The following is a 26,071-nucleotide window of genomic DNA, read 5'->3' as shown; positions in this document are numbered from 1 at the left end:
TAAAGTTACAGATAGTATTTAATTGGTTACTGTGATATCATAGAAATACCAAGAATCATAAAAGTAAAAAAAGCTGCTAAGTTGTACATAATGTTTCCGGAATACTAAGAAGTTGCTGCTGGTCTACAGAGCCCTGGGAGGTGACGGTGAGGATGGTCCCAGGAGGCGCAGCTAGGGTCACTGGCCCCGGTCCTGGTGCCTCTTGCCTTTGCCTTTCTTCTTCTTGTCCTCTGGCCGTGGCTCCAGGGCGCAGACACAGGCGGACCCGCCAGCGATGGCCTTGGGCAGGTCGACGCCCCTGCTCCACTTGTCGGCCTCGCGGTCGTACACCTGCACGGTCTTGGAGAAGGCAGTGTTCTCCCAGCTGTAGCCGCCCAGGATGTAGATGCGGCCCTCCCACACTGCCACGCCCGACTCGCTGTTGGCGTGCAGCAGCGGCGCCACGCGGGTCCACTGGTTGCACTGCGGGCTGTAGGCCTCCACGCCCAGCACGTCGAAGCGCTCCATGGACTCGATGTTGTCATCGCTGCCCCCGATGGAGTAGATGCTGTCACCCAGGCTGCACATGCTGTGCCAGCCGCGCGCCGTGGTCATGGGCCGCCGCTCCTCCCACACGTCTGTCCGGTGGTCGTAGCATAGCAGGTTCTTGCGGTAGGGGCCGATTTGGTAGTCGTGGCCCCCCGAGATGTACACGAAGTCTTTGTAGATGGTGCCCGCGTGGCCGTACGTGAACCTGCAGGGTCGAAGGGCAGAGACAGAGGGAGAGCTCAGGGCTGTGCCAGGCTTACCCTCTCCGAGCCGGGGAACAGCCTGCCGTCTTAGAGGGCCATGAGGATTTAAGAATATAGGGAGTGGGCACCCCACGAACACTCTATAGACAGTAGCCGTCATTAGCAAAGAAATGGCAGGGCAGGGCGGGGAAGTGGACAGCTTTGCAGTCAGGCCGCCTGGGCCAGAACCCAGCTTCACTCTCTCTGAGTCTCCCTTGCCCCATCTGGGAAAGGGGAATAATCACAGGACCATCACCCTTTTTCACAATGGCTGGAAACGACTAGAACAATGAGCTGGCAGGCACACATGCACCCGATGAATCACACATCAAAGAGGAAATACGACATACAGTCCAATTCTAACTGTGCTGGCACTCGGGAAACGTTTTGCCTAAAACCATAGAGACAGCAAAACCAGTGGCTGCCAGGGGCTGTGGGGAGAGGGGAGGGAGGGATGGACAGCACGCACACAGTGGGGTTTAGGGCAGTGAAATGATTCTGCGTGATGCTGTAATGGTGGATTCATGTTGCTTTGTGTTCCTCAAAACCCACACAACTGTGCCAGGAAGTGGGAACCCTGATGTAAACCAGGGCCTTTAGTGAATAAGAAAGGATCAATATGGCCAGGTGCAGTGGCTCATGCCTGTAATCCCAGCACTTTGTGAGGGTGAGGTGGGTGGATCTCTTGAGGCTAGGAATTCAAGACCAGCCTGGCTAACATGATGAAATCCTGTCTCTACCAAAAATACAAAAATTAGCTGGGTGTGGTGGCAGGCGCCTGCGGTCCCAGCTACTCAGAAGGCTGAGGCAGGAGAACTGCTTGAGTTCAGGAGGCAGAGATTGCAGTGAGCCGAGATCGCGCCACTGCACTCCGGCCTGGGCGACAGAGAGAGACTCTCTCTCAGAAAAACAAAAATACGAGCGCTTACCCCACACACTTCTAACTCTTAGGGACACCTGGATGTATTCCACAGCAAAGACTGGTTCAGAAAGTGCACTGCTGGGTGCGGCAACAGGGAACTGGTGGAAGAAATGGTGTGCACCTTCTGCTAATCCCATGGAGATAATAAATGCTCGATACATGCACATCGGAACGCAGGGGAGACTGAGGAGGGTGAGGCGGCCACCCTGGGGCACTCCCTGCATGTGGATGCAGGTTTCACAAGCAGCACTGCATCTGCTCTACCTCTACAGATGAGGAACTAAAGGCCGAGCGGGGTGAAGACCCATGCTTGAGGCTTAGATCTAGCACATATACCCCCATCTCTTTGAACTCCTCCTGCCCAAGCTCGGGGAGATCCTCAGGTCAGGCCTCACCCTCTGAAACTCAGCAACTGCACACACTCAGCCATGGAGGGATGTCCGTCATGGCGGCAGAGCTGACCCTTGCCCTAAGTCTGAAACCGGAGCCCGGACTGTGCACCGTTACGCCCTCCGCCCCTCATGGTGTACCCACTCTTCCTGACAAGCCAGAAGATTTCATTCCTGGAATTGGAGGCCAACATGCCCAGAAAGTGAGGCACGTGGACTGAACTATGTCCCTTAAAAACATCCCATTTGGAGAACCTTCCACCAAGCCCCAGATCACCTTGGCAAGCCGGCCACATAGGACCAGGAGTCAGTCTTGGGACTGTACGTCTCTACTGAAGAGAGCGCTCCGTTCTCATTCCGGCCGCCGACGGCCACCAGCATGTCTTCGATGGAGGCAAGGTAGAAATCCACACGGCGCTGGTTCATGGAGGCCACCTGTGGAGGTGAGATACCTGTACCTTCCCTTCCCCGAACCTGGGACAGCATCAACATCTGGCGCTGCGGTTCCCAAATGTGTCTGCGGAATGCACAACCCCGGAGAATGTTTGGGAAAGGGAACTGCACCTGAATAAAGAGGGCTTCTTCAGGTGGGAGCTCTGAGCCCCCGAGGTTTCACCAAGATGCTCTGAATCCCCAAAAGTGGGATGGAGACGCTCTGAGTCCCCAAAAGGGGGATGGAGATGCTCTGAACCCCCGAACTTGTCTGGTCATGTGCTCAGCCGCGTGGATGGGAACTCTGTGGTCACAGGGGTCAGAATTGCTGATCTAGTGGCTTTACGAAATAAAAATTCATCTTTCCTCTCACCACATCAGATTTGTAAAGTTAGTGCTGCTCTGCCACTCCGTGTTAACAGAGCAGGACGTGGCATTCGACAGGAAATTAAACAGAAGAGGCTGGGCGCGGTGGCTCACGCCTGTAATCCTGGCACTTTGGGAAGCCAAGGTGGGTGGATTACCTGAGGTCACGGAGTTCGAGACCAGCCTGGCCAACATGGTGAAACCCCGTCTCTACTGAAAATACAAAAATTAGCCGGGCGTGGTGGCAGGCGCCTGTAATTCCAGCTACTCGGTAGGTTGAGGCGCCAGAATTGTTTGAACCTGGGAGGCAGAGGTTGCAATTAGCCAAGATCGTGCCACTGCACTCCAGCTTGGGTGACAGAACAACTCTGTCACAAAAAAAAAAAAGTAGAAGAGCCAACTTTTTTTTTCTTTTTTTAAACGAATCCAAGGCAAACACACTGCTGCCACTGCTGCCAGGCTTCGGGGAGGAGGCTCCAAAGCCAGGGACCCTTTCCAGTGGTGAGACTTCGACCTTGGAGGGCAGTCTCAGATTTCTGAGAGTAAAATCAAAAGGTCAGCTGGAGTCCATTCTGACTGAGTTTTGAGCTGAGAACAGCACTGAGTTGGGCGCGACACTGAGGTGTGAGTATAAAGGCTGAGATGGACTATCCCGGGGACCGAGTGGCTGGAGAGCGCTCCCAGCAGAAAGGAGACACCTTCCCTACGCCAGGGGCTTGCCAGTCAACATGAGCTACCGCACTCCCTGTCCCCAACATATTCCCAGAAGGGGAATCCAAAATGTGGAGAGGACAAGAATCTGAAATCTCCTAGCTATGACTTAGCCAGGCTGGGATGAGACCTCAGGTCTGACATCAAGACCCACGCTCTTCCCAGAATCAGGCCACAATACATGCCCAAGGGCCAGGTGTGAGCACTAGTGGTCTCCTTAAACTATCTCCCAAAATGCTTCCAGAGGAGCCCCACAGAGATTCCAGGACCTGGGGACACTGAACCATGGATCAAACATCTAGACCCATGCTACTGTCCAATAGGGTAGCCACGCCTCGTGTGGCCACATACACTTACACGTCAATCGGTTAAAGTGAAATAAAATTGAAAATTGACTTCTTCAGTCGCACTGGCCACATTTCAAGTGCTCAGTCGCTACATGCAGCTGTGGCTACCGTATCGGGAAGTACAGACAGACCCTTCCATCTGCACAGAAAGCCCCGCCAGGCAGTGCTGCTCTGAACGATGACGGACCCCTCGAAGGGGTGGGTCGGCTCTCCCTCTCCCTGTCCAGGATGTAGGCCCCCGGGTATGCTGCTCGTCACTTTATCGTCACACCTCGTTCGGAAGCAGGATAGTTGTCAAGGCCCCAGAGAGGTAAGGAAAGTCAAGGCTAGGTTAAGGAAACCGAGAGAGTCCTCAAGAGAAAAGAAATAATCTGGCTTTAATCTCACCTTGATCCACTGTTTACAGCGGGGGTCATACCTATAAAGAAGATTGGAGGCCGCATCCCCTCCGTTGTCCCGTGAGAAGCTGCCGCCGGCGATGAAGATGAAGCCCCCCAGCACCGCGACACAGTGGTGGCTCCGCCGGGCGGGCAGCGGCGTCTCTTTGACCCACTGCTCGCTCTTGGCGTCCAGGTAGCAGGTGTCGTCACTGAGCTCCAGACACCGCTCGGAGACCTCGCCGCCCACAAACAGCAGGCGCTCCTGGTTGGTGCGCAGCGCCGTGCGCTTGGTCTGCATGACGGGCTGGGCCGCCAGGTTGTTGTGGTAGCGCACGGCCTCCTCGATGAAGCCCTCGCAGTTGGCCTCCTTGGGCAGCAGCGAGCACACGGCCGGCTTGACGCGGTGCAGCAGGTCGTTCTTGGGGATGAGAGGGAAGTGGATGTTCTCCAGCACCTGGCGGGCGTGGGCCTCGCGCTCGGGCTGCTGCGTCAGCCACTGCAAGGCGGCCTGCAGGAGGTCGTGCTCGCACTCCCGCTGCACCTCGCTGCTGCTCAGGTAGACACACAGCTTCTGCATGGAGACGTTCTGCAGGAAGTCGGGCGTAAAGGACAGCGTGCCGAAGTGGTTCAGGATGAAGCCATCGATGAAGGCATCAAGCCGCTTGAGGCTGTAGATGGAGGCCAGCTCCTGCAGGTACAGGTAGTTGTCCTCGCTCACCTCCTGCTCCAGGTACTCACAGCAGAAGTCTACCACCGTCCAGATCTGCAGCAGGTGAGCCGTCTCCAGGACGTAGTCAATGTTGCCGCCATCCAGCACCAGCTCCCCGCCGTACAGGAAGTCCACCACGGCCTTGAGCCCAATGTAGGAGGCGCCGATCAGCTCCACCTCCTTCTGGAAAGCTTCCCGCATGCCGATGGTGAACATGGAGTTGAAGTAGTCGCTGCACACGGCCAGCAGGTTGCGATGGGCTGGCACGCGCTGCTCATCGGCCACCAGGACGACGTCGCAGAAGAGCCCGCGGAGACGCTGCTCGTTCAGCCGCTGCAGCACCGTGCTTGAGTGGTCGGCCCAGCGGTATACCTGGACAGAGAAGACCCATTAGAAACGGCACAGCAGCCTGCTCGGCCCTGGTCCAACCCAGTGGGTCCTGACCAGCATTTTCAACAAAATGAAACTGAAGAAAACAGGAAATAAAATGCTGCATCAGAGGGCACTACAGGAAGTACAGGTGTTTCTGAGTATGCCTGTGTATCGTGGTTTTTTTTCTTCCTTCTCTTATTAATATAACTTCTTTCTTTCTTTCTTTCTTTCTTTCTTTTTTTTTTTTTTTGACACAGAGCCTTGCTCTGTCGCCCAGGCTGGAGTGCAGTGGCACAACCTCAGCTCACTGCAACCTCTGCCTCCCGGGTTCAAGTGATTCTCCTGCCTCAGCCTCCTGAGTAGCTGGGACGACAGCCCGGCTACTGGAGTTTGAGAGCAGCCGGGCCAACATGCTGAAACCCTGTCTCTACTAAAAATACAAAATTTAGCCAGGCATGGTGGCGTGTGCCTGTAATCCTAGCTACTCAGGAGGCTGAGGCAGGAGAATTGCTTGAACCCAGGAGATGGAGGTTGCAGTGAGCCGAGAGCACACCACTACACTCCAGCCTGGGAGACAGAGCAAGAACTCCGTCTCAAAAAACAAAAAACAAACAAACAAAACAAAACAAACAAGAAAAAACAAAAAACAAACCAAAAAAACCCAAAACCAAACAACACAACAATTCAAGCCAGGCATGGTGGCTCATGCCTGTAATCTCAATGCTTTGTGAGACTGAGACGGGAGAATCACTTGAGGCCAGGAAGTTCAAGACCAACCTGGGCAACATAGCGAGATTCCTGTCTTAACAAAATATTTAAAAATTAGGTGGGCGTGGTGGCATTCGCCTGTAGTCCCAGCTGCTCAGGAGGCTGAGGCAGGAGGATCGCTCAAGCCCAGGAGCTTGAGGCTGCAGTGAGCCATGATTGTGCCACTGCACTCCAGCCTGGACGACAAAAAGAAACCCTGTCTCTAAATAAATAAATAAATGAATTCAACATAGGGAGAAACAGGTAACTGAAAACTATCACATAGATAGCTGGTCTATTCCAGGGTGACTGAGGTAAAGAACTGGCTGGGCACTAGCCCGAAGAGGGGAAATGTGGCTGGAGGAAGAAAAGTGACCGAGGGCTATTAGGTATTAGCAGCTATGTGGTTCGACTTTTTTTTTTTTTTTTTTGAGACAGGGTCTCACTCTGTTGCCCAGGCTGGAGTGCAGTGGCACAATCTCGGCTCACTGCACCCTTGACCTCCTGGGCTCAAGTGATTCTCCCACCTCAGCCACCTGAGTAGCTGGGACTACGGGTGTGTGCCACCATGCCTGGCTAATTTTAAAATTTTTTTGTAGAGACGAGGTCTCACTATGTCGCCCTTGACCTCCTGGGCTCAAGTGATTCTTCCGCCTTAGCCTCCTGAGTAACTGGGACTACAGGCACACGCTACCACGCCTGTCTGATTTTTCTAATTTGGAGGGACAACGTCTCCCTAAACTGCCCAGGCTCTGAATTCTTAAAAGTTACTTCTTAACATGTGTCCTACAGCAGTGGGTTTTATTTTTTTCTTCCCTTTCAAATCTTCTTTTTGTTGCCATGCATGCGTTTGTCATTGAGATACTTTATTTCCCTGTGGTATTTCCACATCCAGTCAATTCCAACAGCAACTTCTCTGTCCATGCTACAGGAGCAGGCCACATTCTCACAGCCTGTGGAGGATGCCAGACAGATCCGACTTGGCATTTCCTTCTGAGTTCAGAGGACAGGCTCTCCCGCTCTTCCATTCCAGGCTGGCTTTTCGGTTCACAGGTCACACGCGTGGAGATCTCTATTTATCCTGGTTACTCACAAAGAGAGCCAGGCTGGCCTACACTGGGCTTTTAAATTTTTTCTCATTTTTAGAAACAGGGTCTTGCTCTGTTTCCCAGGCTGGCATGCAACAGTAGATCAGAGATCACTGCGGCCTGAAAGTCCTAGGCTCAGCCGGGCGTGGTGGCTCATGCCTGGAATCCCAGTACTTTGGGAGGCCGAGGTGGGCAGGTCACCTGAGGTCAGGAGTTCAAGACCAGCCTGACCAACATGGTGAAACCCCGTCTCTAGTAAAAATACAAAATTAGCTGGTTGTGGTGGCGGGCGCCTGTCATCCTAGCTACTCAGGAGGCTGAGGCAGGAGAATCACTTGCACTCCGGAGGCGGAGGTTTCAGTGAGCCACTGCACTCCAGCCTGGGCAACACGAACAAAACGCCATCTCAAAAACAAAACAAAACAAAACAAAACAAAACAAAACTAGTCTCAAGCAATCCCTCCACTTCAGCTTCCTTGGCAGCTGGGACTACAGGTGTGTGCCACCATATCCAGCTATTTTTTACTTTTATTTTTTGTAGAAATGGGGTCTCACTACATTGCCCAGGCTGGTCTTCAGCTCCTGAGTTCAAACGATCCTCCTGCCTCAGCCTCCCAATGTGCTGGGATTACAGGTATAAGCCTCCGTGCTAGGCCTCAGCTTCTAATTATGCAGGAATGGTCAGTGCTTCTACAGACATTGACTGGAGGCCCCTCTTGGGTGTGAGCTGAAGGAAGGAAATTAAAAAGTACTACAGTGGCAGGTGATCAAGTCATAGTACAGGCTTAGCGGCCTGAGAGACGCATATGAGGGCATGAGGCGGCTATCTGCCACCCGGGGACCCTGGCTGTCTCCAAGCTGGTGAGGGTGCTGGCCCTACCATGCTTAGATGGAGATACACACAACCCCAGACTGCAGTGTCAAAAGGGAAAGAGCCCAGGGGGCAGGACTGGGGAAAGCCCCAGTGAACGGCTGCCGAGGGGAGACACCAGCTCCAGTGAGCTGGGGCAGGGGGCAAGAGCAGTGTTGTTTCCAAAAGTGGGTTTCTGCTCTAAGTGGGCTGGAGTGATGCTGTACCCGGGTACAATCAGCTGCAATCTGCTTCTGGTGTTTTAGCACAGCTGCATAGACGACAAGTTTCCAAAAACACAGGCACACGAGTTCCCTTTTTTATTTGATACAGAGCCTCCCTCTGTTGCCCAGGCTGGAGTGCAGTGGCTCGATCTCGGCTCACTGCAACCTCCGCCTCCCAGGTTCAGGCGATTCTCCTGCCTCAGCCTCCTGAGTAGCTGGGACTACCGGCATGTACCACCACGCCCAGCTAATTTTGTATTTTTAGTAGAGACAGGGTTTTGCCATTTTGGCCAGGCTGGTCTTAAACTCCTGACCTCAGGTGCCACCACTCCCGGCATATATACATATATCAGTAGAGACGGGGTTTCACCATGTTGGCCTCGAACTCCTGACCTCAAGTGATCCATCCACCTCAGCCTCCCAAAGTTCTAGGATTCCAGGCGTGAGCCACTGCGCCTGGCCGATTTCCCAATTATAAAGGGACATTGGTAACAGAGTTTCCGCATTTCAGGTAACTTAGAAGCTCCAATCCACAGCATTCTCTGATGATATGAGTCCTGTTCATTTCTTTATTTCCTATTTCAGTGCCTTAATCAGATGCAAGGCCAAGTAGAGGGAGAAACTCAGGTTGTCAGGGGCTTACACCTGGGAGGAGGCGGCAGGTACCGGGTATTAGACGTGGAAAAAGAATTTAGCATCAACCGGAACAACACTTTTTTTTTCGAGACAGGGTCTTGCTCTGTCACTTAGGCTGGAGTACAGTGGTGCGATCATAGCTCACTGCAACCTCTACCTCCTGGGCTCAAGTGAGCCTCCCACCTCGGCCTCCTGAGGAGCTGGGACTACAGGTGTATGCCACCAGGCCCGGCTAATTTTTGTATCTTTTGTAGAGATGAGGTTTAGCCATGTTGTCCAAGCTGGTCTCAAACTCTGAGCTTATGAGATCCTCCCGCCTCGGCCTCCCAGGGTGCTGGGATTACAGGTGTCAGCCACTGTGCCTGGCTGAGCAACACATCTTAGGGCAGACAGGTGAACAGACACTGTGGCCACACAGTGGGAAGACACCAACATGCTGAGAATGCACAACCTACCACTACCAACTACATGCAGCAACACGGGTGAGGCTCAGAGGCACAATGTTGCACAAAAGAAACCACACACAAGAGTACCCGACCTCGGATCCCGTTTAGACAAAGTTCAAAAGCAGATCAAACCACAGCGGTGGGGTTGGGACAGCGACTATCTTGAGTGTAACAACTGGGAGGGTTTGGTAGTATTCTGTTTTTTACCCATCTGGGTGCTGGCAACACAGGTGTGTTTAATGTCTAGAAATTCATGGGTACACTTTTTAAAAATAAAAAGTTAGAAACAGGCCAGTCATGGTGGCTCGCGCCTGTAATCCCAGCACTTTGGGAGGCCAAGGCTGGCGGGTCACGAGGTCAAGAGATCAAGACCATCCTGGCCAACATGGTGAAACCCCATCTCTACTAAAAATACAAAAATTAGCTGGGCATGGTGGCATGCACCTGTAGTCCCAGCTCCTCAGGAGACTGAGGTGGGAGGCTCACTTGAGCCCAGGAGGTAGAGGCTGCAGTGAGCTATGATCGCACCACTGTACTCCAACCTAAGTGACAGAGCAAGACCCTGTCTCGAAAAAAAAAAAAAAAAAAAAGTTAGAAAAATCATCCAGTGATACAGAAGCCTAGTCCTAAGAGATTCAGTTCAGACAGAAACAAACTCAGGGTCCTGGCGTTAAGGGACAAAGACTTCCAGTGCTGTCAAACTTAGAAAGCAGCAGTGTCTCCCAAGCTAAGCTCCCAAACAAAGCCCTTGTGAGCGAGCGGCGAGACCTCTCTGGGTTTTCACAATCGATAAAGCTGGGCTTGGCAGGAACCTTCTTGGGGAACTCACGTGAGAACAGGAGGTCATATCTCAGGAGAGCCAACCTCTGTTGAAAATGACAGCCAGTTTTTCTTTTAGAATCTGTAGAATCTCTTTCCCCCCTTTTCTCAACTCTATAGGCTGCTCCCAGCTCCCTTCATCTAAAGAAGTGTTTCTATATCTTTTTTCATTATTGCCCCCCAAGAAGGCTTTCAAGATTTTTTTCCCTAATAGCCTTCCCAGCAAAATCTTAACATCACAGATGCACTGTATGTCTGCTCATGTACTGTATGTATAATTGTGTCTTATGCATAAAAGGAGTAAAATTCCTTCCACCCTCCCGAGAACCAATTTTCTCCCACTTCAGGGCAATATCATACTCATTGAGAATCCATGATCTGAGGTAACCATAAGATTTAATCTCCAAAAGGGATACCTCTAAAGAACAGAGGGCATTACGAATATTTATAACGGGGAAACAGGTTACCAGGAACCTCATACCAATGGCTCCCCTGCTCTTTACCAACAGCAGCTGTGGGGACAGGAGTTTGTGGAAAGTACAGTAGCCGGGTCTGGTTCCTGGATTTTAATGTGGCTGGTGGGAACAGGCTACATATTGCTAATTAGAACTCCCCCAGTAGCCTGGCTCTGGAGAACTTGCCCTCATTTGCTCTTGGGTCGCAGGGAATCATGACCAGGGAAGAGGACTCCAGGCCCTTGGGGTCCGGGTACACGGTGTGTTGCCCTCACCCTAAGGTAGAAGGCTGGGTTCTCAATGGACCTGTCCTTGGAGTTTTTGAGCCCCCAAGCAGGCATAGGAATCCCAGTTTTCCTCCTGTCCCATCCACCTCCTTGGGTTAACGAATGAGTCAAGTTGTCACAAAAAGAAAGCTCCGGCGGCGGCGGCGGCGGCGGCGGCTCGGGTGGCTGCGCTGGGAGGCGGCGATGAGAGGCTCGCACGCCTCCAGCCCGGCCCCGGCCCCGGCCCCCCGGGACGGAGAACCGAGCAGCCCCGGCTCTGGGCTACGGACTATGGGCGAATAGCTCTGACCACACGGCGAAGCATGCCGCCTGCCTTGGCCTCCCAAAGTGCCGAGATTGCAGCCTCTGCCCGGCCGCCACCCCGTCTGGGAAGTGAGGAGCGTCTCTGCCTGGCCGCCCATCATCTGGGACGTGAGGAGCCCCTCTGCCTGGCTACCCAGCCTGGAAAGTGAGGAGCGTCTCTGCCCGGCCGCCATCCCATCTAGGAAGTGAGGAGCGCCTCTTCCCGGCCACCATCCCATCTAGGAAGTGAGGAGCGTCTCTGCCCAGCCGTCCATCGTCTGAGATGTGGGGAGTGCCTCTGCCCCGCCGCCCCGTCTGGGAAGTGAGGAGCGCCTCTACCCGGCCGCGACCCCGTCTGGGAGGTGAGGAGCGTCTCTGCCCAGCTGCCCCGTCTGAGAAGTGAGGAGCCCCTCCGCCTGGCAACCACCCCATATGAGAAGTGAGGAGCCCCTCCGCCCGGCAGCCACCCCGTCTGGGAAGTGAGGAGCGTCTCTGCCCGGCAGCCACCCCATCCAGGAGGGAGGTGGGGGTCAGCCCCCACCAGGCCAGCCACCCCATCCGGGAGGGAGGTGGGGGGGTCAGCCCCCCGCCCGGCCAGCCGCCCCGTCCGGGAGGGAGGTGGGGGGGGTCAGTCCCCCGCCCGGCCAGCCGCCCCGTCCGGGAGGGAGGTGGGGGGGTCAGCCCCCCGCCTGGCCAGCCACCCCATCCGGGAGGGAGGTGGGGGGGGTCAGCCCCCTGCCCGGCCAGCCGCCCCGTCTGGGAGGTGAGGGGCGCCTCTGCCTGGCCGCCCCTACTGGGAAGTGAGGAGCCCCTCTGCCCTGCCAGCCGCCCCGTCCGGGAAGGAGGTGGGGGGGGTCAGCCCCCCGCCTGGCCAGCCACCCCGTCTGGGAGGGAGGTGGGGGGGTCAGCCCCCCGCCCGGCCAGCCGCCCCGTCCGGGAGGGAGGTGGGGGGGTCAGCCCCCCGCCAGGCCAGCCGCCCCGACCGGGAGGGAGGTGGGGGGGTCAGCCCCCCGCCCGGCCAGCCGCCCCGACCGGGAGGGAGGTGGGGGGGTCAGCCCCCCGCCCGGCCAGCCGCCCCGTCCAGGAGGTGAGGGGCGCCTCTGCCCGGCCGCCCCTACTGGGAAGTGAGGAGCCCCTCTGCCCAGCCAGCCGCCCCGTCCAGGAGGGAGGTGGGGGGGTCAGCCCCCCTGCCCGGCCAGCCGCCCCGTCCGGGAGGTGAGGGGCGCCTCTGCCCGGCTGCCCCTACTGGGAAGTGAGGAGCCCCCCTGCCCGGCCAGCCGCCCCGTCCGGGAAGGAGGTGGGGGGGTCAGCCCCCCGCCCGGCCAGCCGCCCCATCCGGGAGGGAGGTGGGGGGGGGTCAGCCCCCCGCCTGGCCCGCCGCCCTGTCCGGGAGGGAGGTGGGGGGGTCAGCCCCCCGCCCGGCCGGCCGCCCCGTCCGGGAGGTGAGGGGCGCCTCTGCCCGGCCGCCCCTACTGGGAAGTGAGGAGCCCCTCTGCCCGGCCAGCCGCCCCGTCCAGGAGGGAGGTGGGGGCGTCAGCCCCCCGCCAGGCCAACTGCCCCGACCGGGAGGGAGGTGGGGGGGTCAGCCCCCCTGCCCGGCCAGCCGCCCCGACCGGGAGGTGAGGGGCGCCTCTGCCCGGCCGCCCCTACTGGGAAGTGAGGAGCCCCTCTGCCCGGCCAGCCGCCCGGTCCGGGAAGGAGGTGGGGGGGGTCAGCCCCCTGCCCGGCCAGCCGCCCCATCCGGGAGGGAGGTGGGGGGGTCAGCCCCCCGCCTGGCCAGCCGCCCTGTCCGGGAGGGAGGTGGGGGGGTCAGCCCCCCGCCTGGCCAGCCGCCCCGTCCGGGAGGTGAGGGGCGCCTCTGCCCGGCCGCCCCTACTGGGAAGTGAGGAGCCCCTCTGCCTGGCCAGCCGCCCCGTCTGGGAGGGAGGTGGGGGGGTCAGCCCCCCGCCCAGCCAGCCGCCCGGTCCGGGAGATGAGGGGCGCCTCTGCCCGGCCGCCCCTACTGGGAAGTGAGGAGCCCCTCTGCCCAGCCACCGCCCCATCTGGGAGGTGTACCCGGCAGCTCATTGGGAATGGGCCATGATGACAATGGCGGTTTTGTGGAATAGAAGCGGGGGAAAGGCGGGGAAGGGATTGAGAGATCGGATGGTTGCCATGTCTGTGTAGAGGGAGGTAGACACGGGAGACTTTTCATTTTGTTCTGTACTAGGAAAAATTCTTCTGCCTTGTGATCCTGTTGATCGGTGACCTTACCCCCAACTCTGTGCTCTCTGAAACATGTGCTGTGTCCACTCAGGGTTAAATGGATTAAGGGCGGTGCAAGATGTGCTTTGTTAAACAGATGCTTGAAGGCAGCATGCTCGTTAAGAGTCATCACCACTCCCTAATCTCAAGTACCCAGGGACACAAACACTAAGGAAGGCCGCAGGGTCCTCTGCATAGGAAAACCAGAGACCTTTGTTCACTTGTTTATCTGCTGACCCTCCCTCCACTATTGTCCTATGACCCTGCCAAATCCCCATCTGTGAGAAACACCCAAGAATGACCAATAAAAATAAATAAATTAAAAAAAAAAAAAAACAAAAGAAAGCTCCGGAATGTCACACGGAAAAATGAAGACATCTGGCCATAGCGTCTCTAACATCCCTCATACTTCCCACTCTCTGATTTTATGACAATTTCTGCTCCTTGCCCGTTTCCACCTTTACTTGTCATTAAGGAGACTGACAACACCAATGACAAAAAAATCAGTCTGTGATTAGAAATGAGTGAATCAGAAAAAGGATCACACTTCTTAGGCAATTTGCATAGGTGGTGAGTGAACATTCACAGACCTTTGATGATTCGCTGATCTTGTATGGCCGAGACACTCGCGTCTGCCTGCTTCCCTCCATCATTAAAGAGATTTCAGCCCTAGGAGAAGAACAGGATTTCTGAGCATGCAGTCATAACTCTAGGTCATTCATTAATTTCAGGCCCTGCTAGCAGATACCAAGGATGACAGTGAAAACAGTCACACGGAGGAAGGAGGGAGGGAGGACCGTGCACTACAAAGAACTCTTTTACACCGAGTTGAGAAATCATCGCGTTGTTAGAATTGGACAGAACATTTAACTCCCATTCCTTTATCATCTAAAATCTGATATCATGTCATTTGGTTCACTTCCTACAAATAATTACCTTTTGGCTACATCAAGGTTATAATGATAAGTTATCATTTCGGAGCCCAGACTACAGCCCTCGAACCAAGCTAAGTGACTTAAGTGTGCCATCTCATTTAACCCCCACAAAGATTATACTTGGCCAGGCTGATATCGCTTATCTCATTTCACAGATGAGGATATTGATCTCATGGTCACAAAGCTAGTAAACGGCCGAGAATCACGCCTCGGTCTGTCCAGCTTCAAAACCTGGATCCATCACCATGACACGCTGCTGAATGAGGCCCGGGTTCGAGAGTATCACACTTTAAAAATATCATGATGCAGATGAGGATGTGGTACAGTGATGACTACCATGTACACAGTACATTCTAGACACACACTGTCCCCAAGTGCTTCTCTGCATCTTCACTCACTTAGTCCCCACTGCAACCCCATGAGGCCAGCACTGTGACTGGAGGATGCTGAGAGCAGTGAGGTGAAATAAGCTGCCCGGTGTCACACAGCTGGGAACTGGCAGAATTGGGATTCCAGCTCAGGGAAGCGCCCATGCTCTTAACTCTTAGGCTACACTGCCTGGCTCTTGGGTGGGGGATCACTGCAGACAGAGTTAAGCTTTGGTGTGTGTGGGGCGGGGGAGGCAGGGGGACGGGCAGGTGCTTCAAAGATGGAAGGGAACACAGAGAAGGGACTTTGCCAACTAATATTAGCACAAGTCGCATACTGAGACGAAGGTTTTAAAGAGGATTTTTTCCCCCTGTTATTTGAGTTCATGAGAAGAGTTTGTTACCTATTGAACAAATAGTCTTCACTAATAAAGAACAATGTGACAAGAAGTCAGCACTGTTCTTAGATAATTGGGGACACAGGGAGGGCACTCCAGTGTTCCCATGGAAGGAATGAATTCGGGCACAGTCCGTCCCGTGCAACTCCCCTAGGGAGAGAAGGGGCAACTAGATTCCTCTCGACAAACTAGAAACTTTGTGACAATGACAAGCTGTTCCCACTCTGGCCCTCCCCTAGGATGCTGGAGAGCCCAGAGAGGGAAGAGAAGAAACCCAGCGTTGGTGCGGTGCCCACCGCGGACTCGACTTCATTCCACCTTCACGCTCTGAGAGAGGTGCCACCGTCGTTCCCACAGTGAGACCTGGCGCTCGGGTGCCCCAGGGGGGGTTGCCCAAGGTCACAGAGCAGCAAGCAGCAGGTGCCCTCTCTCTCCACCGCCCCAGGCAGCCTGCCCAGAATCAACCAGGCCTTCTAACGCTCAACGCTTTATTTTCTAGGCCAAGATACCTAGAGAGAGTTCCCGGGGCCGGAGGCTCCCTGCTGTCTCCTGCAAGTGCGTGGGGGTGGGGTCTGATTTCCACCCGTGTTGGACGTCAGCGGCCTCCGACGCTTTTTGGAAGCAGGTGAAGGGTCAAGGCCACCCCCAAACACAGTGACAATCCCAGGTCACTGGAAAAGGTCTTCCAGTAAACATGGGACCGCAGGCCCCGTCCGGCCGGGGGTTTCCCAGAGCGCCTCCTCCCCAAGCTCCCTCCCGACCTCAGCGTTGGAGAAAGCGACGCTGCTGACACCGGCTCGCCGGCGGGGTCTCCGGGGACGCCGCTGTCGTTCGCTCGGACCCCGCAGCCCAGGCGGAACTCAGCGCAACGGCCGCCCAGCAGGCTCCAGCCGGCGGCGAGGAGGCGGAGTCGGGACGGGGGCCACTCACCTGCCACGCGCGGGGCGGTCCGCACAGGCCGCACCTGTGTCACCTGCGGGGGCGGCGGCCCCTCCCCCGGCCTCTTCCCCCGGCCGCGGCGCCCCGACTCGCCCACCCGCCCGCCCCGGCACCAAGGGGCGCAGGGGGGTCGCGGCTCGCGGTGGCCGGGGACCCTCCCGATCTCCGCCAGCCCCCCGCCCCGGCCGGGCGCGGCTTCCTGGCGGTCCCGGGCTGGAGGGTGGGCGCGCGCGGAGGCCCACCTGGCAGGACGCGCTACGGACGCGGAGGGGCCAGCCCCGGCGGCGGGGCCGGGCGGTCGGGGCGGCGGGGCCCGGGTTCAGGAGACCCCCGGCCAGCCCGCTGCGCAGCCATGGCTCCGCCAGGAAGTGCGAGGCCGAGGGCGGAGGCGGCGCGCGCGGCCAATGGCGGCGGCCGCGGGGAGGCGGGGCCGGGCGGCGCGGGGCGGGGCCTGAGGCTGAGGGCGGGACGCGGGGGCCGTGGGGTGAGCTCGCAGGGTGGACGCCCCCCTCGTCCGCGCCCCGGGGATCCCCGGTGTCCACCCCACCACGACGCCCGACTCCGTCCCTTCAAAGGCAGGCCCCAGCCCCGCCGCGCGAAATGCTCCCTGGTGCCACCCACCGTCACGGACGCAGGGCCACGGCGGGGACCAGACACGCAGGGTCCCGGGCCTCGAGGCACCGACGCGTGCGCTGGGAGCTCTTTGCTGGCCCAGAGTCGCCGGGACGGGCACCGCGCCTCTCGCCTCCTTCCGGGCTGAGCGGGAGCGTCCCTGCGGCCACCCTGCGGCGAGGCCTTTGCTGACCGCTCTGCTCGAAGTCACAGCCCGTCTCTCTCCACCCAACTTCCAACCCCATGCTTCACTTGAGCTCTTATCAGCGTCTAATATTCCAAATAATGTACTAGTTTATTCGGTTTATTGTCTCTCCTCCCTACCAGAAGCCCTCCAGGGCAGGGTTTACTGTTAGTTCTATTCCTGACTGGGTCGTCGCCAAGACTGGCACACAGTAGGTGCTCAGTAAATGTGTATGGAATGAATGAATGTAACCTTCATCGATCAATCTATCAATTGTCACACTTCGCTCATGCTACAGCGGGATGAACCTTGGAGATGTAATACTTAGTGAAAGAAGCCAGACACAAAAGACCACACATTGCATGATTCCGTGTATGTGAAATGTCCGGAACAAGCCAATCCATAGAGACAGAAAGTAGATGAGTGGTTGCCAGGGGCGGGGAGTTGCTGGAGTGGGAAATGGCTGCTGAAGGATCAGCGATTTCTTTTGTGTAGTGCTCACTACAGCCTCCACCTCCCAGGCTCAAGTGATCCTCCTGCCTCAGTCTTTCATGCAGCTGAGACCACAGGTGCCGGCTGCCACACCTGGCTGTTTTTTTTTCTTTGATTTTTATAGAGACAGGGTTTCAGTTTGTTGTCCAAGCTGGTCTTGAACCCCTGGGCTCAAGCGATCCTCGTGCCTCGGTATCCCAAAGTGCTGGGATGACATGTGTGAGCCAGCACACCCAGCCCACTTACAGGATCTTTATTTTTTAATTATTTATTTATTTAATTTATTTATTTTTTTGAGACAGAGTCTTTCTGTCACCCAGGCTAGAGTGCAATGGCTCAATCTCAGCTCACTGCAATCTCCACTTCCTGGATTCAAGCGATTCTCCTGCCTCAGCCTCCTGAGTAGCTGGGATTACAGGCGCCCACCACCACGCCTGGCTAATTTTTGTATTTTTAGTAGAGATGGGGTTCACCATATTGGCCAGGATGGTCTCAAACTGCTGACCTCAGGTGATCTGCCTGCCTCAGGCTCCCAAAGTGCTGGGATTACAAGTGTGAGCCAAGGATCTTTAAATGATGTTCTCACTGACTGGATTGCTGTCCCCCAACTCTCTCTCTCTCTCCCCTTTTCTTTGGGGACTGTACACATTCACCCTGCCAAGCCTTACTTGCCTGTCTTTGACCCTTCCTGGACCTGTCCCTACCCCAGACAAAGCTAATCCTCCTGTTATTCTATCTCCATACCGACATGTGGATGGATCTGTGTTCTGACATGAATTCATGCACTGCCTCTCATTCATCCAACGGACTTTTCAGGAACACCTGCTGTGTGGCCGGCACTGTAGTAGGTGCCAGGGATACAAAGAAGAAACTTTCAGGGCTTTTACGAAGACAGGGAAACAAGTCAATCAGCAATGGTCCTAGCGTGGTGAGTCCTGTGTTGGGGCGATACACGGAGCACCAAGAGTTGGACATATTCTTTTTTACAGCTAGAGTTAAAGATTCTCTTGATAGATAGATATAGGTAGATAAATAGATACATGCCCCTCTATATATGGGTATCTATCATATCTATTTATCTGTCTAACAAGAGATTTAGCTGTAGATATTTTAAGAACCTATAACTCTTATACAGATAAATGGATACATGCACCTCTATATATGGGTATCTATGCCATCTATCTATCTATCTATCTATCTATCTATCTAACAAGAGATTTCGCTGTAGAGCCTATAACTCAGCATGAACATCGGCCTTCCAGGTGTTGTGTTCATCATGAATGAGAAGACGTGCAACCTGGTGTATGGGGGCCGGAGTAAGGGCCTAAGACAAGCTCATCCACACATGACCTTGACATGAAAAGGGTGTGGACTCGGCTAACTTGGCTTCACCCTGCGTTCCCCAACAGCACTTTGTGAACCACTCTCTCAGTCTTTTTCTTTCAGTAACGTTTTGTGTCCTCCCAAATTATAAAAGTAATGCATGCTTTACTCAACTACTCTCAATACAGAAAAGTTCAAAACAAAAAACCAAACAGCCATGTGTAGTGGCTCATGCCGGTAATTCCAGCACTTTGGGAGGAAGAAGGATCACTTGAGCTCAGGAGTTCGAGACCATCCCGGGCAACATAGCAAGACTCTCGTCTGTACAAAAAAAAATTAAACATCAGCCAGTCATGGCCGCATGCATTTGTAGTCCCAGCTACTTGGGAGGCTAAGGTGGGAGGATTGCTTGAGCCCACGAGGTCGAGGTTGCAGTGAGCTGTGGTTGTGCCACTGTACTCCAGCCTGGGTAACAGAGCAAGACCTTGTCTCAAAAACAAAACAAAATAAAACAAACACTCATTTCTACATCATTCAAAAAAATTGGTTCATATTGTTCTCTCAACATTTTCCTCTTACACAATTTCTTTGCCATAATGATAATTCCAGTTTTCTAAGCACTAGACAGTGCTCTAAGCCCTCTGCATGTATTAACTCATTTGATACTATCTCTGTACCCTGGGATGTGGATCTCCATCCTTACATGAATTCATGCACTCCCTCCTACGTTCATTCAGCAGACTTTTTAGGAACACCTGCTGTATGCCTGGCACTGTGGTAGGTGCCAGGAATATAAAGAAGAAAATTTCAGGGGTTTTAGGAAGACAGCCAAACAAGTCAATCAGCCATGACCCTATCATGGTGAATTAATACCTTGATCCTTTGAGGAAGGTATCATTACTTTCTCTGTTTGCAGATGGGGAAGCTGAGCCCTGGAGAAGTTAAATCCCTTGCTCAAGGTCCCAGAACTCGTAAGGAGCAGAGCTGGGCTTTGAACCCAGGGAGTCTGCCTCCAGTGTCTGCATTACTGGCCACTGCCCAACAGTACCTCAGTGCACTGATGACAGTGATGTGTGCTCAGTGCAGACAGTTGGAAAACAGGCCCAGAAGAGGAAAACATAACCCACCTGAGGAGAACAGCTATTGGCATTTAAGGATAAACCAGCTCAATATTTTTCTCCTGCATATATTCCCTGCACGCCTATGCAAATGAGATCCTATGGTGCACACTCCTTGGTAGCTGACTTTTTCCCCATTTTGCAAATGTCATGAGTTTTTCACATGTCAGTAAGTCCTCGTTGATGATATGATGTTTAATGGCTGTGCCTGATCCTTCAGTATGGATTGTGCCCTTGACCTCCCCCCACTGTTGGGCATCCAGCTGGCGTCTCTATTATGAATCATGCCATGGTGAACATCCTTGCACACACATCCATATGCACATCTCTGACAGTGAAGGGGAATTGCTGGCTCCAAAGGTCTGCATATTTGTAAGATCCTAAACCATGCCTCTCCCCTGAAAGCCTGTCCTAATTGGTGCCCCCAACAGCGGCTCAACACTGTCACTTCTGAGATTCAGGCACCATCCGATGGAGCCAGCCAGCTATATGTTTTGCATGGCCCAGTGCAGGATGAAAATGTGGGCCACCTTTTGTTCCAAAAAAGCAGGAGAAAAGCTTGTTCCTTTCTTCTGCACACTCTCTCCCCAACATGGTGCCTTTTTTCCTTTTTTCTTCCTTTCTCTCTCCTTCCTTTCCTTCCTTCCCTCCTTCCTTCCTTCCTTCTTTCCTCTTTCTTTCTTTCTTTCTTTCTTTCCTGGGTGGAACAATTGCCACTGTCACCAAAGATGACCACCCCAGGCTTAGATTATCTTCATCCTCAATACCTCTGTCCAGAAACAAATGTCACAGAAGAGTACCCAGTGAAAGAGGCACACCATCTGGAAGCCCAGAATAGCAAAAACATGGGGCGGGGCCTGGGCAAGTTAGGCCTAGTTTGATCATAATTCATGCACAGGCCCCGTGCTAACTGCTCTGCTCCCTCCCCTGTCTAATCCTCACAGTAACCTATGGTCAATGCTATTGTTCTCCCCACTTTACAGATGAGGAAACTGAGGTTCTGAATGATTAGATGACTCACCCGATATCACACAGCTGGTAAGCACGTGAACCAGGATGAGAAACCCAGGCTATCTATGCCAGTGCCCAGTTAACCAGTTCACCAGCATACCAGAAGCCGCCCCCAGGGCTGCAAGCTGACCATGCCTGGGACACAGGAGGTTGCAGTGGTGACGAACAACAGGCGGGGCGAGGAGCATCTCCGTCTCCCTCTGAAGACCATTTGGAAGAGGGTGTGAGAGCTGCCGCCAGGCTTTCCCAGAGAACAGCTGGGCCTGGAAGGGGCGGTCCAGGTCCCATAATAACTGCTACCTGCTGCTGCAGCAATTTTCCCTGCTGGGTGTTTCCAAGTCCGAGTCTCCTGGGGGAGGAGGCTGGGAGGAGGAGGAGGAGGGCTGATTCTCTAAACACCCCGTGCTTCTTACCAAAGGTCTGTCCTTGGCGCAGCTTCCCTTCCGAAGGTTGAGTAATCTCAAAAAATTGCAGCCTGGCATGAAAGAGCAGGCCTGCAGGCCAAGCCAGATCACGTCCGCACGCGGGATGCTTGGCCCACATGCTCCTGTACGCTTGTAACTGTTAAACCAGAGGACAAGAAGCAACAGATGTCCTCAGATCGCCAAACCAGCAAATGCGCAGAGCCATGGTGGGCGTCTGGCCCCAGTGCTTGGGTGGCCCCTAACATCAGATTAAGGAAAAAAGACCTCTCCTCAGCTGGAACGTCCCATTTCCTCTTCCCTCCTCCTCACCAGTATTTTTCTCTCTGCTTTGCCTGGATTGGAGTCCTGACCTGGCTACTCCCCAGCTGTGTGAACTGGGCCAGCAACTTAGCTCCGTTGTGCCTCAGTTTCTCCATCTCTAAATGAAGCGCTTATTCCTCTCTCATGGAGCCGTCGTGAGAATTACGTGAATGAATACAGGCTGACTACTTTGAACAGTGCCTGGTACGTAAAGCCCTGTACATTGTAGCTTTTGCTGATGGTGGTAGACACTCTGCTATTTAGAGAGGTGTTCTTTCTCTCGAGGCTTTGATTCCTGTTAAAACAGAAATCATTTGGAAATGGACACTTTTTCTGCCATTTAAAGAGGTATTCTTTGTCTTGAGCCTTTGATGCCTGTTAAAATAGAAATGATTCAGAAATGAATACCTTTTCGTAGTCATTTATACCATAGCGTCCATCAGGTTCAGGCACTTTTTAGAGATCATGTTTGATTGGAATGAAAGGAAGACACCAGCCCCCCAGACAGAGTGATGGAGAAGGAGGGAGGGAAACAGGTAGGAGGCTTCCTGTGCATCACAGTTTTGCCTGAGCTGACTCTTGTCGTGGGGTCTGTTGGGTCAGAATTACTCTCAAACAGAATGGTCACTGAGGTCCCCAGCCAGGCTGGCATTGCCCACAACCTGTTCCTCCAAGGCACGCTGGACCTGATTGCGTGTCTCTCTGACAACTATGACAACCTGACAAGGCCGAGGTGGGCAGATCACGGGGCCAGGAGTTCGAGACCAGCCTGACCAACACGGTGAAACCCTGTCTCTACTAAAAATACAAAAATAAAAATAAAATAAAATTAGCTGGGCGTGGTGGTGCATGCCTGTAATCCCAGCTACTCGGGAGGCAGGGGTTGCAGTGAGCCGAGATCGTACCACTGCACTCCAGCCTGGGCAAAAGAAAAATGGGGCCTAGCGTGATGTCTCACACCTGTAATCCCACACTTTGGGAGGCTGCGGCAGGCAGATCGCCTGAGGTCAGGAGTTGGAGACCCGTCTGGCCAACACGGTGAAACCCCGTCTCTATTAAAAATACAAAAATTAGCTGGGCATGGTGGTGGGTGCCTATAATCCCAACTACTTGGGAGGCTGAGGCAGGAGAATCGCTTGAGCCCTGGAGGTGGCGGTTACAGTGAGCCGAGATTGCGCCATTGCACTCCAGCCTGGGTGACAAGAGCGAAACTCCATCTCAAAAGAAAGAAAGAAAGAAAAATGGGTTATTTCTAGGTGAGGCAAACAGTCCTGGCTGAACGGGCTGAGTGGAACCCTGGCCCTGCGTCTGAAGTGGGAGAGGCAGGCGCATGAACATGCAATTGCAGTATCGTGAGATATGGGAAGGCAGAGGCTGGCCCTTGGCCTTGGGAACCCAAGCGAAGGAGGACTGCAGGGCCCTGGGAGCCTGCTTCACACAGCAGGTGCCCATCCTCGACTGCCATCTCTGCCATCTGTAGCCAGACCCTTTAACTGGCCATCCGGGACCTTCTCTCACGCTGCAGGAACTGGCTCAGTAGGGCTCTCTTCTCTCTAGATCTTGCATCATTTTGGTGTTGCTGGTTGCATTCATTCAGTCATTCATTCAGTACAGCATGCTGGTGTAAAGATGGTCTGAGATCGACCCTTGCTTCTGCCGCTTGCCAGCTGTGTGAGCTTGGGCAAGTTACAAAGCCTCTCTGTGCCTCCCTTTCCTCCTCTGTGAGGTAAGGGTTACAATAGGGCCTACCTCAAGTGTTGCAGGGAGGATTTAGCAAGTTATGACATAGATCTCAGCACGGTGACTGAGGTGCCATAAACAAGTGACTGATACAGGCTTGCTGCTGCTGTCAGTCACACACACATCTCTGCCTCCTGGAGACTTTTCTGTTTTGCTCTGGGGATGGTAAATTCTACTAACTTTAAAAAGAAACCCTTCACTTTCCTGGAATCCCTGGGATAAGGTGAATTTACTCATGTTGTATAAACATTGAGGAGAGTTGTTTGAATGGTATTTGAAAGTGTAAGTGGGGGATCACCCTGCAGATGAGGGAGAGAAGGGATCCAGGTGAAGGGAAGAGCATGTGCAAAGGCCTGGAAGAATGAAGCAACATTCTGAGCCCATGAAGAGCCCAGACTGGCTGGACCACAATATGCTTGCAGGGAATGGTGGGAAATGGGGTGGAAGCAGCAGACCTTGGATTCCATGAGAGCAGAAACCACTCAGCACTGAGTTGGGTGTCTGGATGGGGTGATTAAAGTAGCTATATTTTATTGTATTTTTGTATTAGTCTGTTATCATGCTGCTGATAAAGACATACCTGAGATTGGGTAATTAATAAGGAAAATGAGGTTTAATAGACTCACACTTCCCTGTGGCTGGGGAGGCCTCACGATCACAGTGGAAGGCAAGGAGGAGCAAAGGCACATCTTACATGGTGGCAGGTAAAGAGAGAATGAGAGTCAAGCGAAAGGGGTTTCCCCTGATAAAAACCATCAGATCTTGTGAGATTTATTCACTACCATGAGAACAGTATGGGGGAAACTGCCCCCATGATTCAATTATCTCCCACCAGGTCCCTCCCACAACATGTGAGAATTATGCGAGCTATGATTCAAGATGGGATTTGGGTGGGGACACAGCCAAACCATATCAATTTTTATTTTTATTTTTTTTTTGAGACAGAGTTGCTCTCTGTCCCCCAGGCTGGAGTGCAATGGTATGATCAGAGCTCACTACAGTCTCGACCTCCCTGGCTTAAGCAATCCTCCCACCTCAGCCTCCCGAGTAGCTGGGACTACAGGTGCACACCACCACACCTGGCTAATTTTTAATTTTAATTAGAATTTTACTTTTTAAATTGTTATTTTAGGTTTGGGGGTACATGTGAAGGTTTGTTACACAGGCAAACACATGTCACAGGGGTTTGTTATACATATTTCATCACCCAGGTATTAAGCCCAGTACCCAATAGTTATCTTTTCTGCTCTCTCCCTTCTCCCAACGTCCCCTAATTTTTTAATTTCTTGCAGAGAAGAGGTCTCGCCATGTTGCCCAGGTTGGTCTCAAACTCCTGGGCTCAAGTGATCCTTCTGCCTCAGCCTCCCAAAGTGCTGGGATTACAGATATGAGCCACTACAACCAGCCAGTAGCTGTATTTTAAACTCCACAAGTAGATTGTAAACTTTGTAAAGATGAAACTCACATATTCTAACTCTTTGTCACATTCAATATACATTTGTTGTCTGCTTTAAAATCTCAGCAGCTGAGAGGCTCCTTTTTCTTATCACTTGCAAGCCACAAGCAGAGGATGCTGTCCAGGCCTCACCCACATCCCTAGTTCTGGGCCCCTGCACCCATCTCCTGCCTGCTGGGACTTTCCAGCCCCTTGGGTAGGAGAATACTGAAAGTGCCTGAAAGCTTCCAGCCTCGCTCCCTGGTTGCTGAGGGCAGCGTGCAGCCGTGACTGGCCATCAGCAGGGTATAAAGGTCTGGCTCCCTTGCCTCAAGGTAGAGAGGTCAAGCGTGTGGCCCTAGCCATGCTCCAGAGCTCCCTGGGGATCAGGCTGAGGCCAGGCTCCTGCAGCGATGCGTCTGTGCCAGGCTTTCTGCCTGCCTTGTCATGCCCTATTTCCCTCTTCTCCCTATACATGTCTCCTGAGAGCCCCTCCTCAATAAACCACTGCACAGGAATCCATATCTCAGGTCCCGCTTCTTAGAAACCTGGCCTGGCTGGACACGGTGGCTCATGCCTGCAAGCCCAGCGCTTTGGGAAGCCCTGGCAGATGGATTGCTTTGGCCTAGGAGTTGGAGACCAGCCTGGGCAACATGGTGAAACCCCATCTCTACAAAAAATATAAAAATTAGCCAGGCGAGGTGGCATGTGCCTGCAGTCCCAGCTACTAAGGAGGCTGAGGTGGGAGGATCACTTGAGGTCAAGGCTGCAGTGAGCAGTGGCTGCATCACTGCACTATAGCTTGGGCCACAGAGTGAGAATCTGTCTCAGAAAAAAAGAAAAGAGGAGAGGAGAGGAGAAGAGAGGAGGGGAAAAGAAAGGGAAAAGAAAAGAAGAGAAGAGAAGAGAGGAGAGGAGAGGAAAGAAGAGAAGAAAAGAAAAGGAAAGGAAGAGAAAGCTGACTTAGGATGCCACAAATGAGTGACTGAATGAGTAGGCGGGGCTGGGGCTGACAGTGACTGGTTCTGTCTTCCTTCCCGCAGAGCGGTGACCCCTGCTCCCACCAATCCAGTTTTCCTTAGTCTAGGCTCCCCCTAAAGCCGCCCCTGAAGTTGGGCCTCAAGTTTGAGTAGTTAATTTGGAAAGTGCCGGAAGCACTGATTGGGAGGGGACGTGAGACAGGGGAGAGAAGGGATCCTAAAGGCATGATAAAGCCTGTCACTGCTGAGGGTAACAGGGGCCTCATACCATAGAGAAGAGCCATCCCACCCAGGGGTGGGGTGTCGGGGTACTCACACATCCATCCTGGCAGTAT

General features: G+C 53.8%; 1 protein-coding gene across 10 annotated transcripts; it reads right to left on the bottom strand.

Moving 5' to 3' along the window:
- Window positions 1–26,071, bottom strand: KLHL36 (kelch like family member 36). 10 transcript variants are annotated; one of them, XM_016930294.4, is made up of 5 exons: window positions 26,053–26,071; window positions 14,067–14,145; window positions 4,325–5,398; window positions 2,359–2,516; window positions 1–733 (listed from the first exon to the last, which is right to left on the bottom strand). In XM_016930294.4, exons 1-5 carry the CDS (start codon window positions 26,058–26,060, stop codon window positions 178–180), a joined length of 1,875 nt encoding a protein of 624 aa, XP_016785783.1. In that variant the 5' UTR covers window positions 26,061–26,071; the 3' UTR covers window positions 1–177. The 10 variants fall into 10 exon arrangements, with proteins under 10 accessions (XP_016785783.1, XP_016785781.1, XP_063653965.1 ...); XM_016930292.4 differs by having other exon boundaries at window positions 2,359–2,598; window positions 4,356–5,398; XM_063797895.1 differs by lacking the exon at window positions 26,053–26,071 and adding an exon at window positions 16,359–16,545.

The sequence above is a fragment of the Pan troglodytes genome, chromosome 18 (genome assembly GCF_028858775.2).
Source record: "Pan troglodytes isolate AG18354 chromosome 18, NHGRI_mPanTro3-v2.0_pri, whole genome shotgun sequence".
Classification (NCBI taxonomy): Eukaryota; Metazoa; Chordata; class Mammalia; order Primates; family Hominidae; genus Pan; species Pan troglodytes.
This window is presented reverse-complemented; position numbering and strand designations above follow the sequence as displayed.